Raw genomic sequence first — 17,980 nt, 5'->3', positions numbered from 1 at the left:
TATTGTGGACCAATACTTAACTAAAGAGAGGGTAAAAAAAACAAGCAAAAACAAAAATAAAAAAAATAAAAAATAAAACGTGACAAGGACGTCGCATGTGTTGCTAGGCAACCAGACCTAAACTTGTGTACAGCCCCGGAGCGCTAGCTAACGCTGTCCGACTCAACAGCGTCTAACTTTACTAAACTAAACCGGGTTTTCTCTGTCGAGCTGCCAAAGACTGTGTCCAGACACAGAGCCTGAAGCTGGGCTGCTGCCACATGTGTCTTCAGGATGATTTGGACAGACGGAAACACAACACACACCTGGAAATACACGGACAGGTTTCCGGACATACCGGCGGTAAGAGCAGCTTCCACCTGCTGCTGATGCTAATGCTAGCTAAACCCGGCGATATAAATGCACGTTTTGTCTTTTATGGTGAAAATATGAAGTTAATGAAAGATTATTCTCTTTCTACCAGGCGGGGAAACTGATACCTGTTGGGGAAAGAGCTAAAACCTGCTTACAAGAGCTGCCCAGGGTAGGTCCATGGTGTGTGTGTGTGTGTGTGTGTGTGTCTGTGTGTGTGTGTGTGTAAAAGAGAGAGAGTAGTGTGAAACAGAGTTGAACAGGTAGCCTCTGTTTGTGTATTCTGACACTGATGGCCTGTGATGTGTGTGTGTGTGTGTGTGTGTGTGATTGGTGCATGGGTTCAGTTGAAAATGAACTCTTCAAGTCCCAGGTGCATAAATCCCCTCTTGCTGTTGTGTTCATATTTTGGCCTCCCAGGCTCCGACCCCACCGGTGATTAGGAAGTTTCTAAACGACACCCGGCCCGAGCCAGGAGCCATTAGAGTGCTGCGAGGGAAAGCAGATGATCCAGATGTTGCCAGCAGCCTCGTCCACGGCGTCAGCACCAAATCCTCCCTCTCTGTGAGTCCTGCACAGCTGGACGTCTTGTAGGTTAAAGGGGCAAAAGATAGATTTTAGCTTTAAACGTGGGGTCAGGGTAAGGAGTTGTCAAAGTCATAGTGTTTCAAATTCGAAAATCTGCTTTAGTTTCTTATGGAAGCTCTTGGATCAACACAACGGTGTGCAAAAACATAACGTGCAGCAGTTTCACATCTGTGTTCAGTTTTATCACACAAGCAACACATTGATCTCAAAAAGCAGTGTAAAATGTGTTAAATGATGAACATGGTGCCACAGTGGTTGGCCATTGTTTGCCAAAACATCAACATAGTCTTTCAAGTTTTAACATGCTCAACTTGGATGCCAGTTCAGCAGGGGTGTGGGTGTATTTTTTTTATTATTATTGTTTTAAATCTTGATTCCAATAGGTTGGAAGCTTGGTGAATCCCTCACGGCAGAGCTTCTGTCAGCAGAAGTTGCTTCAGCTCAGCGAGGCTGTGTACGCCTCCAGTCGAAAAGCCCCGCTGGGCAGGTCGCACGATCAGAGCGGCAGGCTTCCCAACTGGTACAATGACAAAACCACGTTTGGTGTGAAGTCACTGAAAGGTAAATATCACACCCAAGAGAGTCACAGGTCAGAATAAACTTGGCCTCATGTGACTTAGGAAAAAAGGTCCACTCTTTTTCAAAAAGCTTATGTTACCAAGTCACTTTACTGAAAGGATGGACACACTGAGTACTTAACTCTTTATGTGCTCCTCTGTGTTCAGGTTTAAGTGCACGTGAGGTCGTCAACCCGCCTAAAACAACAGAGGAGGTGGAGAGGGAGGCTCAGGAGGGACACCAGGCTTATATTCGTAGCCACAATGCCTACTTTGTCGGTAAGAGGCATAAGCATTTCTTTATTGTGTCCTGCACTTTGATCATTTTAGGTTAGGTTTATGTGTGTGCGAGTTTATACCTCTAAGAAAGACTAAGGATAATGCCCAGCTGGATTACTAGGTGCCTCCTACAACATGTTGCAAGTATGACTCCTAAAGAAAGCACAGCGAGACACAGTATCTGACTTTGTTTTAACTGATTTGTGTGGCTGTAAGTCGCTCGTGCTGAAAACGCCTTATGGAAATGAAAATGTTGACTGACTGCCACTTTTGTAACACGTACGGTAAAAGAAGTTGCAGCTGATGGGGCGTCACTTCTCATTTCATGTCTTTCTCCAACTTTTAATCTGAAACCATGTCTGAAATGTCACTCGCTCTTCTCTCCGCTTTGCTGCACTCCAGGTGAGAGAGTTGACAGGAACTACAGCTGGAGTCGCTGTGCTAAAGACAGCAGGTTTGGGGTCTCCGTGCCCCACTCACACGACGGCCGCAGTGTCGCTAAATCTCTGCAGTGGCTGGGGGAGACATGGAGGTAAGTGCTTTCCTCAGGTGTCTCACACCTCTGCTCAAAAACACACACACACACACACCACTTCAATTCAAATAAAGTATTCAGTTCAGTATTTGCAGAAAGTATGTCATTGTCAACATTATTTTGCCATAGGAGTAGGAGAGGTTTTAACTTCAGGGAAAAAAAGCAGCCACAGCTTGGTGGAGTGAACAACCTGTAAGTGTCAGAGCTTTCTGACGAAATCCATGTACATTTACCGCTTTTTTATATTGCAGGTATTCTTGGTTTATGTTATGCTCTCATTACACTTTTGTGTTTTCAGGACAGCAAACACTCCATCCAATCGTGCCTTTGGACTTATGTTGCCTCCAGATGAACATGGTATTGTCTGTTTCTAAGTTTGAAACAAAACACAGTTACATACACTCGAAAATAAATACACAGACTATTGTAGCTGTCAGGTGAAATCGTTGTATCTCCATTTTTGGTGATGTTCATGGTTTAGCGTATTTACATGGACTCAGAAAGTTCTACAGCCTTTTGGGATATAAAACTTTAAAAACGAATGACATAAATTGAAAAATAAAGATTGTTCTCCTTAGTTTCTGGAAAGGTCATATTATGGAGATACAAGGTTTTGGTTGGACAGCAGCACTATGGGTCTTTTTTGCTCACGCCAGCTGATGAAGTGTTGCCTTGGCGCTCCACAGGCGCTGGAGACTTGATCCACTGCGCTGAGCCAGGCCAGTACCCGTCAGGCCGGGACCGCCGGCACACCCTGGTCAGCGCAGTGCGAAATCTCCTCAAGAAGGTCAACTTCCACAACTTCCCCTCCCTGCTGCAGGCGTTCAGGCATTATGACAAGGTACGCAGCTGATCGGGCCACATTCTCACTCTGCACTGCTGACCTGAACCTGCAGTCGGCTCACTCACTGAACTCATCACATTTTAATAAACCACAAGAAGGTGCAGCTCGACCACAGCAGCACAATCCAGGGCAATTTGTGCAGCATTTTGGAAAAGCTTCTCAAGTGTCATCATCATCAAATTCAATATAATATGACTTCCGGACCAAAAACAAAAAACAGTTAATGAAATAATTTTGTATCGCTAAATAAGATCAGTTAGGGTATTGCATATAAAACTGTTGATGATATCATGATATCAGGTTTATCTGCTTTGAGATAAGTAGTGACTAATTGTTATTTTCATTTGATGGTTAATCCATTCAATAATACATTTTTGTTTTAATTTTTAAAAATGATTTGTCATTTACTCTGTAAAATAACAGAAATTATAGCAAATGCTTGTGGGAAGTTGGCAGAGCCCAAAGTCTTCAGATGGCTTTCTGATTATGACCAGTAACCAAAGTATTTCATAATGACATGAGCAGAGAAAGGAAAATGTTTTGCATCTTTGATCTTAGTGAAGATTGAACTGGAGAATATTTGGGATTTTACTTGATAAATGAGGTGGTACCACTGACAAACTTTGAAAAAGTCCATGGTTGGAGGAAATCACATCCATGACTGTGTGTGCATGTGTGCGTGTGTGTGTGTGTGTGTGTGTGTGTGTGTGTGTGTGTAATTGAACAGAAGGGCAGGGGGATGATTGACAAGGAGGACCTGCTGGCTGTGTGCCGTGAGGTGCAGCTGGACCTGTGCGAGCCGATCCTCAGCGACCTGATGGACGACTGCGACGCGGACAAAGACAGCTTCATCAACTTCGTGGAGTTCGCCAACTTCCTCACCTGGAAGGACAAAATGCCCATCAACACCCGGGAGCAAGACATCCTAACAAGTGATGACTTTGAATCAATTCTTTTATTTTTTTCCATCCAGTTCTGCTTCACTTCCATACAGACATTAATTGATTTAAATCACCAATGAGACATTTGCTAAGGCGCTGCCTGATTATTTTAACCTTCAGGGGTTTGGTGAGCAGGTGTGCTCTTTTTGTCAGACTGCCCCGCTTCACCTTCACAGGGGTGCATGTTACTTATTAATTTGTCCACTTCAGATTCACTCAGCTGATCAGGGTATTTGCACTGCCAACATCCTGGTAACAAGCCCGGTCACAGCTGAAGTAAATGCTGCTTAATCTGACATTCCTTTTTTAGGCTTTTTTTTGTCTGGTTTTAAAGGCACACTGTGAAAAATTGAAAAGGGCTGATTAAAGTGGTCGTCTACATGGTTGATGAGTACAAGGCAACACGCACACCTGCCCTGCCTGTCGTGTGGTGCAGGGAATCAATGTCCCCGAAGATTCACCTCCAGAGAAAGAATGGAGCCAATTTCCACACACACTTTCTCACCTCTGCATTGATCCATCACAGGGAGGTACTTAACATTTTGATCACAAGACCCTTTCTCACAATGGATCAATGCAGCGGTGAAAAAGTGTGTGCGGGAACTGATTACATTCTTTCATTGATAGTGAATCTACATGCTTCCCATTGCCAGTCTGACTCACTGATAGATTACACCATGTTTTTTTTTCCGTCAGTTGAATCTGCCGTAAGGGGTCCTTCACTTCATTCGCTTTGCGTTCCCTCTGTCTGCCGCAGAGTGCAGGAATAGCACGGCCCCGGCCGGCTTGCAGAGGGAGCTCTCGTCGGATTCAGCGGACGCTCCGGACTCCAGGCCGCTGATCCAGCCTGAAGACCTGCAGCCCGTGAAGCCAGGCAGCTCACAGAAGACCGTCAGGACCCTGAGCCGACCGAAAACGGTCCCACACCACTTCAGCACCTCCTCCTCCCTCATCGGGGCCGTCGCCGGTGATCCGTCTGCAAGAGGTAAGTCAGAGAGAAAAGGTGTGTTGTGAGGAGTGACTTTCTCCTGGCCTGCGGTCTCTGGTCTCACACAGCTGACTCGTTCACAAACGCTCAGTTTACTCAGCAAACTTAATGCTTTCTCAAAGTGTCAGTCGAAGAGATCATCAGTCTGACCTTGCCAACAAACACGTTTTCTTCTGTATTCACTGCTCTGTACTTTTATTTGTTTTTCTTACATACTCCACTATGGCTTTTGGATTGTGATTGCTTTTTCCTGTTTCCTTTGTGCATTGATGTGTGTTTTCTTCCTTAAACTGCAATACCAGTGAATTTTAATTGCACAAATGTGTATGGATGTGTTTGAAGCTGCTGACAAACATATGAAAGACGCATTCTGGAGGGGAAAACTGAAGTGCCGTTTCAGAGAGCTCAGAGAGAGAACAAACACACGAAGCCGTAAACAGAAATTTGCTTAATTGCTGTAACCTGTTTTGTCACCTCAGCACTTCATGTTTCCGCACCGTGAGCCTGCTTGTGGACAGCAGCCTGTTGTTTGACAGTTTTACAGCGTCACTTTTCAGACTCAGAGTTTCTTCTTTCCCAGTCACTCACAAACCGGACTCGACATGTGATCGCTCTCTCTCTCTCTCTCTCTCTCTCTCTCTCTCTCCGCAGACGGCCGTACCTTTGGGATCCCCACAATTCGCACTGACCTGCCCGCCCCAAGGATCAAGAGAATCTGTGACACTAATAACTACGGTGACACCGAGACGGCAGCAGATCTCCTGTATCCCTCACTTCACTCACTCTACGGCGCTCACAAGGAGCACTTCTTCTGTCCCCGCAGCAGGGACGAGGTAAGCGACGGGGGGGTGGAGTCGGTGCACACAAAGTATTTAAAGATATTTAAACGGGCATGGTCTCACCTCATGCGCCCTGCCGTTCTCTCCACAGATGGCACAGATCTTCGAAAATATGGGGGTGAGCGTTTCCAAGGAGATCTTTGAGGAAGCCTGGAGGCTGGCGTCCATGAGGCATCCCACCGGGGAGGTTTGTGTCGAGGTTTTCCGTAACGTGCTCAAGGAAATAAAAGCAATGTAACGCACAAAGCTCCTTTCACCTGCACAGTGTTTTCTCATCAAAAAAAAATAAAAAAAAATCAGACAGTATGCAAATTTGTGTTTCTTACGCGCAAACATAACAATACATTTTTGTATAAGTATTATTCTCAAGAAAATTTAAAATGCAACAAAAGAGAAATCTCCGGTGCAAATGGCAATAGGTCAGTCTGCTGCACTCCTGGTGTTATTTACTCAACCTGTTTTTCGGGTTTGCTTTCATTCTTTTGCATTTCGGCCATCTGTGTCAGCGCCGTGAACTGCCTGCAGTAACGTGTTACTTTTAATTTGTGAATGCACTGTGAACCTCAGGAGGAGCAGCTGCCACCTCGGTCAACTCAACCGTTGTGGATCTGAATAAACTAAAAGTCAGTGTTTATCTTGTCAGCATTCAATTTTCAGTTTGAGCTTCTTTTTTTTTTCTTGGGAGTGCTGTATCTTCTTTTATTGATAATTGCAAGCTACCAAAGATTGATCTGTTTAGTGTTTAACTGATGTCTTTGGACTTATCAATAGTTGCTAGTGGAGTGTATTTGACTTGGTCACTGACTTAACTAAAGATTGGGTGCTGTGTTTTCGGAAAATCAATAAATATGTATGTATTACATAAAAAATGAGAGTAAATGCTGTTATTTTCAACATTTGAGTTTACCCTCTGTGTTATATTGTTATTTTGTATAGACATGTTTTAACTGACGAATAGGTGGATTTGAACTGATCCATGAAAAACACAGGAATGGCAACACTCTTGTAAAACTACTTAAAAAAAAACAGAAGTAAACTTCAGTTTTAACTTTTTTTTTTCAATGGCCAACATCAGGCTAACTCGTTTCGGCATATAAGCCTCCATCAGAGTAGTGCCTTGTCCTATTTTTTGGATTAAGGTTTTTGGAGTGCCGCCACTCCTGTGTTTCTTGGTGGATTCGCTGGGAGCCAGTCTGTAGTTTTTGGCAGAGCACCCAACCAGAAGAGGGTTATGCGTGGAGACACACCTGCTACACACTCTTCAATACGTTAATTTGTTCCTAGTGATCATCAAGTCGCTGGCATGTGATGACACACCGGAGAACAGAGTTGCTCCTTCAAGCCATTTCAAGCATCTTCTCCAAGAAAAACCTGACCAGAGGCGGAAGTAACTCATTACATTCACTCACGTTACTGTGATCGAGTAGCTGTTTTAGTGTTTTTTAAAGTCAGTAATTATACTTTTACTGAGGTACACTTTTCCTTGATTGTACTTCACTACATTTTTAAATCACATCCAGTACAGAGAACAAATGATCAATGAATTATTGTCGAACTTTTCACAGTAAAAGCTCAGTCAGCAAAGACAAGAAGAGGAATCTGCTTCTACTTTTTTGGCATATCCAGATTTCACAATAAAAGCTGCACAATAAAAAAGGACTGTAGCAAGGACCATTTAGACTCAATGGGCAAAAAGTGTAGGACAAGTGTGGAAAAAAGAGGAAAAATATCAATGAGTTGGCCTGATGATGAGAACCATGGAGACTCAGCTGCCATATTATGTGCTTAGCCTACATTTGTCAGTCTACAGGGTCCTGCACTTCAATTTTGCAGAATGGCCCTTTAAAAGCATGGAAAAGATCACAGCTAACACAGTTACTGTTTGGAAAAAGGAGGACGGGACATTTGAAATGAGACACTTTTTACTTTTACTGCAGTAGTCAAATGTCATTAACCCGACCTCTGGAGGAGACACAGGTAAGGGCTTATTCTCTCAAACCTGCCAAAATGTCATTAAGGTGAAAACAATGAGCCCTTTTAGGCATGTGACCGACCTGCAGGCTGGGAGTCTCCTCAGGTGTGTGAGTTACAGTCTGACGGACAGCACTTTGACAGCACCAATTGGCATGAAGAAGGAGGAAGCACCCTGAAGGCATCATTACACTCTTACCATTGATCACCGTGTCAGTGGCCAAAGAGGAAGAGCCAGAAAGATCTGAGACAGTCTTCAAATCAGACAGAAACATCAGACGGACTTCTGTGAATCTCCCTCAGAGGAAGAACACCCTCAGGTGGATAAATTCAGTGCACTGTGGCTGCAGCTAATGGTTATTTTCATTACCAATTTATCTGTTTTTTTTTTGTTTGTTTTTGTTGTTTTAATTATTAATAGATGTATTAGTTATATAGCTATATAGTGTCAAAACTGTCAAATGTTCATTAGCAGAGCCCAAAGTGATGCAGTTAAATTGCTTCCTTAGTCTGACCAGCAAAAAACAAACAAAAAAACAAACAAAAACAATAATTTTACAATGATATGAATGGAGAAAAGTAAGGAATCGGCAAATTCTTGGGATTTTTACTTGATGTATCACCAAACAATTTATCCTTTATCAATATATTCTAGCTGTTTGACCAATCAGTTAAGTGACTAATCATTTCAGCACTACATTTGTCACTTAGTGTTTTTTCATTCTATATCCATATTTCAGTCTCTGTCCACTATGAAGCATTTCAGGGCTGTAGTCCTGATTCTAGTTCTGGTTTTTTCCTGCCTATTCACATTTATTTATTGAGAATTTACTGATTTTTTCGTCATTTTCTCCCCAACGATCTGAGGGATTTCATCTGCAGAAGCCTGTATGTAGCAGCATGTTCTGTGTGATTTGTTTTTTTAGTTCACACCTGCAGTGGATATTATCACATTTACATGTAGAAAGACATTTACACATTTTATTGCCTGTTGTGCCCTCGGTCGTGAGTTACTTTGGTCTCAACTCTACTTTGTAAATTTATTAATTAACCTTAAAATGTGAGTCTGGCACAGCTGCAACAATTCATTTGTGGCTGAGATGCCTGCAGACACAGACACACGCACACACACACACACACACACACACACACACTCACACAGAAAGGGAGCGGTTAGAGGAATTATTTGGAATCAGTTGCGCTAACCAGATTAATGAAAACAGAGTTGGCACGCAGCCTTTTCTGATCCACATGTCAGAACATTACAAAACAGTCAAATAACTACTAATAAAACCATTAGCTTTTTGTTCATTCACCACTTGTTTTGTTTGTTCTCTGTTAATTTCCATTAAACTGAATGACGCACGGGCGTGAGAAATTGTTTAATGTGCTCGCACCGCATCCACGAGCATATTGACATGTGCTAAGCTAACCGCACTCACATAATCTCATTATGACTCTTCGAAATGCTCCACTGGAACCAAGAAAACCCCCCACGCAAACTTCCACAGACCGCCTATCACTGTGCAAGAAAATTAGAATAATCCCTTAGCATATTTGATTATGCATGAATTATCGGTCGCTAATGACAGAATTCTCTCTTTTTGTCAGATATGTTGTCAACATTAATAATGTTGCTGCAAGCCTTAACAGAATGGGATGACACGCAGCATTCACCGGCCTGTCAGTCGTGATGCGTCTGACAAGTGACACGTTTCTGGCAGTTACAGCTGTCTCTAAAAAACACGGGATGCGTTCGAGTTACTTGATCGGGTGGGGAATTTTCTGCTGGAATTTGTCACTCTTGCTCGTAGCGCTGCGGCACAACTGTTTTTTTTTTTTTTTTTTTTTTTGATGATTTGGCTAAAGACTTGCACATGTTGTGATCTCTCGTCGGCCGACAAAGTACTTCAAACAGTCGACTGCGCAGCCGACAACCATACAGAACAAACGCCCCCTCCTGCTTGGTATGAAAAATCGATTATCTTATTGCGCACTGCTTGTTATCAGCAGAACCACAACACTGATATTTGGACTCTTGTGCCAAATACAAGTCATATTATCACGTGGAGAAAATAACTATGAAATACGAGGACTTCACCTTTAATGCTGATGCAGGGACAGTTGTCCCATTAAAATGCTGCTGGTGAGCTCACTACCTACTGGTGCTAGGTGTAAGGTAAAGCGCCACAGGAGTGAAGCATGCTGTTAGTGGGGTGTAGACTGGGTGTTAATAAAAAAAAAAAAAAAAGACAAAAATGCAGTTCAGTGCCCAGATTAGGTTATTTATTTCACACATTTTAATTCTTTGACAGACTCAGCGTAACATGTAGGCACTACTTTATGCTAAAAAGATACTTGGAAATCTTTCCTCCAGTGACCTCAGCATCCCATTCATCCTGTATATCTACTGTATTATCGAGACTTAACACGGTTCAAGTGCTGCTCCTCCAACAAATCTCAATCTCAATCAATCTCAATTTCTGCCGCTCAGCAGGTGAGGCGGAGCAGGGAGGAGCAGGGAGGAGCAGCTGCGCCTCTCTCGGCCGTCGCTCCGGCTGCTTCTCCTTGCAAACCGGTGACTTGTTGTCATGCCAGCAGGGCTAAAGTCACTGGAGGGGTCTTTGAAGGCATCGTGGAGTGTGGGGGACCTGAGGGTCAGAGGATCATTTGATATACAAAGGGAGTTTTTGAGGTGTTGAGGTGGAGTTCAAGTGTCGTGGCTTTGGGTCACATTTCATACGATCCAACTGGACAGCGATCGCACCTGCTGTCGTACGACGGCGTACTGGGGCCGCGGCGGGGAGAGGAAAAATTACTTAAATAAATATTATGAGAAGAATACACTCTTACAAAGAAACCACATGGCTTCACTTTGCAGACGCTGCCGCTCGCCGTGTATCAGGCCTGCAGTCGATGACCTCATCAAATTCTGCTTTGCAATGGGATTTAGTAAGAAGGAAATCCTGCTGATTTTAGCACAAAATCACAAAATATGTTCTCCTGAATCGGCCCAAGTCACGGCGATGTCTCTTCAAAGTCCAGATGTTGATGAGTATATTGTGATTCTGGACTCAAATCACCAGGATTTCCTTCTTTCTTACTAAATCCCATGGTATATAATATAATATATATATATATATATATATATATATATACACACATATATATATATATATATTTTTTTTTTTTCCCAATTTTTTTTCTGGCAAATGTGTGACTCCAATTTCCAAGTTTTTTAGTGATTTTTTTCTCATAAATTTACAACTTTAACCTCAGAATTTCTGAGTTTTGTCTCACAAATTTGTGACTATAATCTCAGAATTTTTGAGTTTTTTTTCTCATAAATTTGTAAGTTTTTTTCTTGTAAATTTACCACTTTAATCTCAGAGAATTTCTGAGGTTTTTTTTCTCTGAATATTTTCCTCCTCCTTCACTGGCTCCATCATTTTTTTCCCTCCCCACAGTGGCACCACTACACCGTCGCAACTCTTGCCATCTTTTCGGCTCATAAACTGTCCAGCTGAATGTTGTCTTTCATAGAGAAAGGTACAGTTCAGTCTGCGATTGGTCTGCTGCTGTATCCTGACGGCCGGCGTCACAGATCACTCGGCCAGTTTCCAGTGCCAGTGCCAGACGTTGGTGACCGTCCAATCAGGCGGCGCTCCGGTCGTCAGCTCCCGGTGGAATCTGGGACAGGGGACAGGAACATATTTCACTGGACCTCAGACACTTCACTCGCTCTTTTAAATATGAGGTGCTGTCTAAGGCTGTGATACAAGGCAGACGAGACAAATTTTGATTTGATTTAACCAAAAAAAAAAAAAAAAAAAAAAAAAAAAAACATCCTTGGTCCTGTCACTTTTTTCATCTTTGGTAACTGAATGTCAACATAACAGTATAATAGTACAGCTGAACAAACCAAGACAGCAAAAAAAAAAAAAAAAAGATAAAATAGCAAAGCTGAATGTCCTTGGGTAAATAAATTATCATATGAATGTTTTTTGTGATGAGGTAAACATCACTTACTGTTTCATGAAAAAAAAATGTCTTGGGAGTTATTTTTCCTCTCTAATTCTTTCAGTCAGTGATGAACCACCGAATACAGACAGGTAGGATTTCAGAGCAACACAGTTTAATTCTTTTCCAAAGCAAAAAAAAAAAAAAAAAAAAGTTTCCATCACACCGAGAGACAAGGTGGATCAACGCATGTGAACATGAACATTCACTCAAAGTTTTGTTTCGCCTCACCTTGAAAATAATAAGGTGAGGATTCAGGAAAACGGCTTCCTTATCCTGCTTAACTGTGTGTTTGCTCGAGCAGGGATAACATTTGAGGTGTAATAGGCTTTCTGACAGGGGAGTCTAAGGCCTGAGACAATGGGAGAGGGAATCTGGCTAACTCGATAGGTGGGTATTAGGTAGAATAGCCGCAGCGTGTGGTCCAACTCCTAACCGGATTACTGATTGGAAACGGAAAGAGGCTTTTACTATCCCATGGATCGGACATGCAATTATTTCCTCTCTCTCTGTCTCTGCAGCAAATCATGTCAGCGCTTCTTCTGCATGCCAGAAGTCGACGAGGTTGTTTGTGTGTGACGCTGAAAGTCCCAGCAAGTTCCTTAAAGTATTACAATAAAATCTAAATTATGCTCACTTCCTGTCACAGCTTCATGCGGCAAAGATGCAAAATCGGGCTCTTAACTTTGCCATCGAGCCATGCTTTTTGAAGTTTGGAAATTGCACTGCTGTCTTACAGAAAATGATTAATCAGGCCATTCATGATCAGTCCCTTACTCGTTTTATTATTTGCTTTACCTTTTTAATTTTATTTTTACTGCAACATGTCTGTTAATGAGTCTCTTTTTTTGAGGCACAATAGTGACAATACCCCGGTGGAATATACTATATTCATCATTTTTCTAACCAGGCATTAAATTTTACATGAACCCCTCCATCCCGCCCACACATGACACTCCGGTGCGTCTTGCCAAAATTCCCCTTTAAGGTATAAACAAGTTGTAAACCATAACTTCTACACGGATTTGCAGAACATTCAACTTGCTGCAATATGTTTTTTTTTTTTAATAGCTTTGGCTCTCGTATCTACCCTTTTGAATGTAGACATACTATACGTCGCTGGGCCTGCAGGTAATTCTGGGCCTTTGCCAGTGTTCTGCTAAATGTGGCTGATTCAACACAGAGCAAATGGAAAAAAAAGTAGACTAAATAGCGATTTTGGCACCAAGCAAATCATAGCAAATGACAACAATATGCTTTCAGCGCAAAAAGAAGCGGCGCGCGCTGCACGGAAAAGACTGGATGTCGATCCTCCGTGCATCTGGATGAATGGTGCGACTGTGACGTGCACGTAGGACGAGCTGAATGAGGTGTGCTGCTTACTCATAGACGGCGGTCACTATTTTCCTCCGCGGGCCGCCGTCTTCGTCGGAGGTGACTTTGAAGATTTTTGAGCCCTCGGGGTCGTCGGGGCCTTCCAGTGTGGACAGGAGCCAAAACCTCATGACGACGAAGCAGAACTTCCTCCCTGGAAGGAGCAGAAGGCAGACGGAGACCGGCAGGCAGCTCGGTTAACACCACTGGAGGTTTATAAACTCTGAGTGACCAGAGGAGGTTTCTGGTGCACTGCAGCTGCAATCCAGGGATGCATGATAACACTTTTTCAATATCAACACTTTTTCTTTTAACCTTTTTTTCAAGATGATTGGATTTGTGCAGAGAACAATGATTTGTTGTTTTTGAGTCACACAGCCAGTATGAAGGGATAGGACTTGAAAAGCTTCTTGCTTCTTCCTACCCCTTTTCCATTCCGAATAATATAATTCATGAACTATATTATTCGGTTGACGATCGGTCAATTTAGCTTTTGTTTGCTCATATTGTTTACATGTCATACTTCTATTTGTTTATCCCTGTCTTTCACATGTTCAATAAAGTATAAATAATAAAATAAAAACACTGATGCTGAGTGTAAAACTTTAAAGTATGATGATTTATGATGACGCTGATCTAATCCATTACTTTCACTACACTGTGAGACTTGGACTGTTAGTTTGGGGTCTCTGGACCAAATAATGATAAAAAATTAGGGATGCACAATACTGGATTTTTTGTCAATATCCGATACACCAATAACTTTCAACTCTTCAAATACTGATATATGTACATATCTTTTCCCATCTAATTACAGAGAACATCTAGTCTCTACTGTGGTAGAATTAGCAGTTTATTATGCCTGCTCTTATTGTGAAGGCCCACTGACAGATGCAGACACAACACAACAATGCTTTTCAAAATGTTCACATTCACTGGACAAAATAGGAAAATTACTTCAACTCAGGTTATGCAAAATAAAATATTTTCTTTCAAACAAAATTGTAAGATTCATCTTTTTAAACATGTTTGGATGATGCTCTCCGTGAGAAAATCCTGGCAACAGCAACAACCAGGGCAATCTTGACATATTTCACATATCAGCGGGTCACATCGGCAGAGATTTTCCATTTCAGGCTGATACGATATTTCGTTTTAAAGCCAATATCGGCTGACACTGATGACGTGCATCCCTATGTAAAATCTCTCTTTTCCCCTCTTTCCATTTCAAAACTACAGGCTTCTCTGTGCCAATACAGTGTGCTTGAATTTTTGAACATGTTCCTCGGGATTTTTAGTATCAGCTGTGACCATTGGGTAAAATCTCAGTTATTAGTGTCTCTCTTTAGGCCTATCAGTATCTGCAACAGCTTCCTCCTGCTGGCCAGAGGAGCAGCTGGGGGTTTGGTGCCTTGGATCTGGGCAGTAGTTACTGAGTAGATTTAGAGTTTTTTTTTTTTTTTTTTTTTTTTTTTTTTTTTTTTTTAAAGCCTGTGATCAGATAGGACTGTTTCTGTCTCCTGCTCCAAGTGCAGAAGAGACACCAATGTCAGAGGATGCAAGGGGGGGGTTACGTCATTCTTATTCCTATCTGCACAATATAAAGTTTCACAGCAACCGGAGATGACAAAGGGTGTAGCATTGATGAATATAACAAGTGGCAAGAGAAAGTTAGCAGCTTCTCTGCTCGCACTTGAAGACGTCAGACGAGCAGCCTGCTCTCAAACAGAGGATGTGGCTGCACGACATCGACATCCTCACAGAGAGCGCCTTATCGTCTCATCTAAGAGCTCTGGCTCGTTGCGCCCGTCTCAGGGGCCGCTGCCGAGCGCTTCCACTGACTTGCTCGACTTGTAAAACGGCTCAGCTGACTGGAGGGTGACATTCAGGCCACGTGCAGTGCTGCGGCTTACGCTGTGACTCGCAGCGTACACCAAACGCGTCACGGCCAAAACAAGAGCCGCACAGTTTGGAGGAGATCTGCAACCCCTGACATGACCAGACCTTGGGAAATAACTGAAAAAAATGACACACACATATTCTAACAAAACATCCTGTGTGATTACAGCCTCATTAACTTCCCCACATACATTTTTCTCATGGAACTAAATCAGCGACTTTCCACTGAATCCAACTGCCTGACTTACAATTTCATATACAGTGAAAAAGTACAAAACTTCATGTAAAAATCAACAAAAAGACAGTTCTGACACACCTGATCATCAACGTTAAAGACTAAAATCTGTGCCTCGGCCCTTGTGCACCGTGCACGCCTGTGTGTGCACGCAGACTTACAGCACAAGACTTACCATTTTGATCGAAGAATACAGAAACGTCCTCAGGAAGCAGAAATATAATATCGTCCATCGAGATGGCGAGCTGCTGTCGCTGAGCGTCAGTGAGAGACTTGCACTTCTTCTCCACGTAATTGACCATCTGGAACGAAGACGGAGGAGGTCAGAGAGGAGAACACTGACGGGCGTTAATTCATTTTTTTCTGCATCGATCCTATGTTGCTGTTGTGTATGAGTGTGTGTGTGTTTGTGTGGGTGCAAAGAAGTAAGCAGGTATGGAAAATGGACGGGTGGCTTTGAATGCATCCCCTATAAGATAAGATATACTTTATTGTCCCCTTAGAGAAATTTTTCTTGGGTTTTAAGTCACTGCATAATATTACATGGTATTCATCTCCAGACTTAGCAGCATCTTACGTACATACATTAAAATTAGGGTGGAACAATATGGTGTGATTAATCCCACAGACGTCGTCATGACTTCAGTGGGAATGACAAACCCTGCACCGCAATCTCCATTTTCACCTCCGAGGATATCAAAACGATGATGTGATTTCCCCCGGGGCCCGTGCCAAAACAACATGCCCTCTCACATCTGGAGGATGCAATCTGCAGGCCAGGGCATCTGGCCTGGTGTGTGTGTGTGTGTGTGTGTGTGTGTGTGTGTGTGTGTGTGTGTGTGTGTGTGTGTGTGTGTCACACAGAGAGATTGGATACCTCGTTTGAGACAAGCCCCCTCAGCTCCTCAAACTTGCCCCTGGACATCTTGTTAGAAACATGGACCAAAGCCTGCGACAGATGAGCGACTGGTCAGTAAAGTGACTTTTATCCACTCGTACTAAAAATGGCGTCTGCAGGTCCTCAAAACACGTTTAGGTTGGCATCCTGGTGGCTCAGCTGGCTACGGTGAAAATCAAATAGGCTTCATATTTGATTTTAGACCTTTCTTGCATGTATCTATACATTTTGATCTGCCTAAAGAACACAAAATGGGTTTAAAACTATTAAAATGTCTTGAGATTAAAAGGCTCTGAGGACCTTAATAACTTTGACCCTTGACAAAAGTAAATTTACCATAACAAAGCCTCATACTGTACCTTGTGAGAGCTCTCTAAATACTGCATCTTTTTAAATGACTTCTTCAACTCACCTTTATGGAATAGCTCTTGTTTTAATCTCGTGTCCTCATTAGCATACTTATTTTTCTGTTAATGTAGTTTCTCCTAAGTCTTACATTTCTCTCATTATATTCGCTGATGTTTTTTTTTTTTTTCCCTCTGTAAAGTATGCACACTACCTTTAGATGCAGGTTATGATAAGTGTATTGTATAATCACCATCACTTTTACTGTCATCGTTAAGACGTTTTTGTATTGTCAGAGTTGAGCTCAAAGGACTTGGCATTGACTAAAATTAGATTATTAAGCTCTTGTTCATTCATTCATTCATTCATTCATTCATTCATTCATTCATGCACGGCCCTGTCAGTGGATTACCTGCTTCACTCCATTGTCAAACTCCACCGAGGTGATGCCTAACTCAAAATAAAGCTCTATGAGGTACATGATGACTTTACACCGGATCCATGTGATCGGGTCCGGGATACCGACCACCGAGATGCCGCGGTGCCCGGCGGAGCTTCCCGGCTCCCCGCTCGGCTCGGTGCTGAACAGTCTGTGCGTCTGACCGGCGAACACGAACCTCCGTCCCCGCAGCCTGCCCAGCCTCCGGCCCGGAGCCGCCGCTGCTCCGGTGAAGACACGCACCCCCGCCCACTGCACGGCGGGCAGCCCGGAGTTTGAGCCCCTGTCCCGGGGCCAGGCTCGGTACGAGCGGGCTGCCAGGCCGCCGAGCTCCCGGCATGCAGCGAGGCCGCTGATCCGCTGCATCAGAGCGGCGTTACCAGCTGCATTGTGCATTTCTGCAGAGGGCCGGAGATGAAACAACCTCCATTGCTGCTTCCCCTGGCAACCTTATGCAACTCACCCCATGCTTTACCCATAATCCTTCTGGACTGTGTGTACACACACAGCATTGCTGCCTTCGAGTGACGTCGGAAATGTCGCGATTGCAAAGTGAGCGACCCAAACAGGAGGGAAGGTCCTCACAGGGAAATGGGAATTTGTGATGGTAGAAGTGGGGCAGTTAGGAGGCGGAGGCAACATTTGACTGACTGATTGACTGACCGATTGATTGACTGACTGACCCACTGCTGCATGCCATCCCTTCTCTCTACCTTGTATTTCATCTCTCTCCTCTCTGCCTATCTAATAAAACAAAAACACCAAAAATAATCTTAAACCCCTGACGGCTTTGAAGCCAAGTCCTCACTTTCAAGGTGCTGAAACCAATAACAATAAAATAAACGATCAGCAGCGAGAAAAAATCAAACAGATGCAA

General features: G+C 43.1%; 2 protein-coding genes and 1 long non-coding RNA gene across 3 annotated transcripts; 1 reads left to right on the top strand and 2 right to left on the bottom strand.

The window, feature by feature from the left end:
* The first annotated feature begins 148 nt into the window (after nucleotides 1-148).
* On the top strand, nucleotides 149-6,696 carry efhb (EF-hand domain family, member B). The gene is made up of 13 exons (XM_030071942.1): nucleotides 149-342; nucleotides 464-523; nucleotides 772-915; nucleotides 1,323-1,500; nucleotides 1,665-1,775; nucleotides 2,178-2,307; nucleotides 2,440-2,502; nucleotides 2,609-2,667; nucleotides 2,997-3,151; nucleotides 3,882-4,086; nucleotides 4,853-5,080; nucleotides 5,735-5,916; nucleotides 6,014-6,696. The coding sequence occupies exons 1-13, from the start codon at nucleotides 274-276 to the stop codon at nucleotides 6,158-6,160; spliced, it is 1,731 nt and encodes a 576-aa protein (XP_029927802.1). The 5' UTR covers nucleotides 149-273; the 3' UTR covers nucleotides 6,161-6,696.
* Nucleotides 3,757-8,098, bottom strand: LOC115373508 (uncharacterized). The gene is made up of 3 exons (XR_003929549.1): nucleotides 7,977-8,098; nucleotides 4,759-5,071; nucleotides 3,757-4,036 (listed from the first exon to the last, which is right to left on the bottom strand). It is a non-coding gene; the product is annotated as an uncharacterized LOC115373508 (long non-coding RNA).
* A 2,911-nt stretch (nucleotides 8,099-11,009) lies between these two features.
* On the bottom strand, nucleotides 11,010-17,574 carry LOC115373506 (m-AAA protease-interacting protein 1, mitochondrial). The gene is made up of 5 exons (XM_030071943.1): nucleotides 17,077-17,574; nucleotides 16,299-16,370; nucleotides 15,597-15,723; nucleotides 13,297-13,441; nucleotides 11,010-11,583 (listed from the first exon to the last, which is right to left on the bottom strand). Exons 1-5 carry the CDS (start codon nucleotides 17,497-17,499, stop codon nucleotides 11,499-11,501), a joined length of 852 nt encoding a protein of 283 aa, XP_029927803.1. The 5' UTR covers nucleotides 17,500-17,574; the 3' UTR covers nucleotides 11,010-11,498.
* Nucleotides 17,575-17,980: the final 406 nt, after the last annotated feature.

The sequence above is a fragment of the Myripristis murdjan genome, chromosome 16, assembly GCF_902150065.1.
Source record: "Myripristis murdjan chromosome 16, fMyrMur1.1, whole genome shotgun sequence".
NCBI classification, from domain to species: Eukaryota; Metazoa; Chordata; class Actinopteri; order Holocentriformes; family Holocentridae; genus Myripristis; species Myripristis murdjan.
Note: the sequence above shows the minus strand (reverse complement) of the source record. Positions and strands in the feature narration are given on the sequence as shown.

Coding starts and splice junctions, on each gene's coding strand:
- efhb (XM_030071942.1), top strand. CDS start 274: ATGATTTGGACAGACGGAAACACAACACACACCTGGAAATACACGGAC. Junction 916..1,322: donor GCACCAAATCCTCCCTCTCT/GTGAGTCCTGCA, acceptor TGATTCCAATAG/GTTGGAAGCTTGGTGAATCC. Junction 2,668..2,996: donor GTTGCCTCCAGATGAACATG/GTATTGTCTGTT, acceptor GGCGCTCCACAG/GCGCTGGAGACTTGATCCAC.
- LOC115373506 (XM_030071943.1), bottom strand. CDS start 17,499: ATGCACAATGCAGCTGGTAACGCCGCTCTGATGCAGCGGATCAGCGGC. Junction 16,371..17,076: donor TTGACAATGGAGTGAAGCAG/GTAATCCACTGA, acceptor CATCTGTCGCAG/GCTTTGGTCCATGTTTCTAA. Junction 13,442..15,596: donor TGTATTCTTCGATCAAAATG/GTAAGTCTTGTG, acceptor TGCTCCTTCCAG/GGAGGAAGTTCTGCTTCGTC.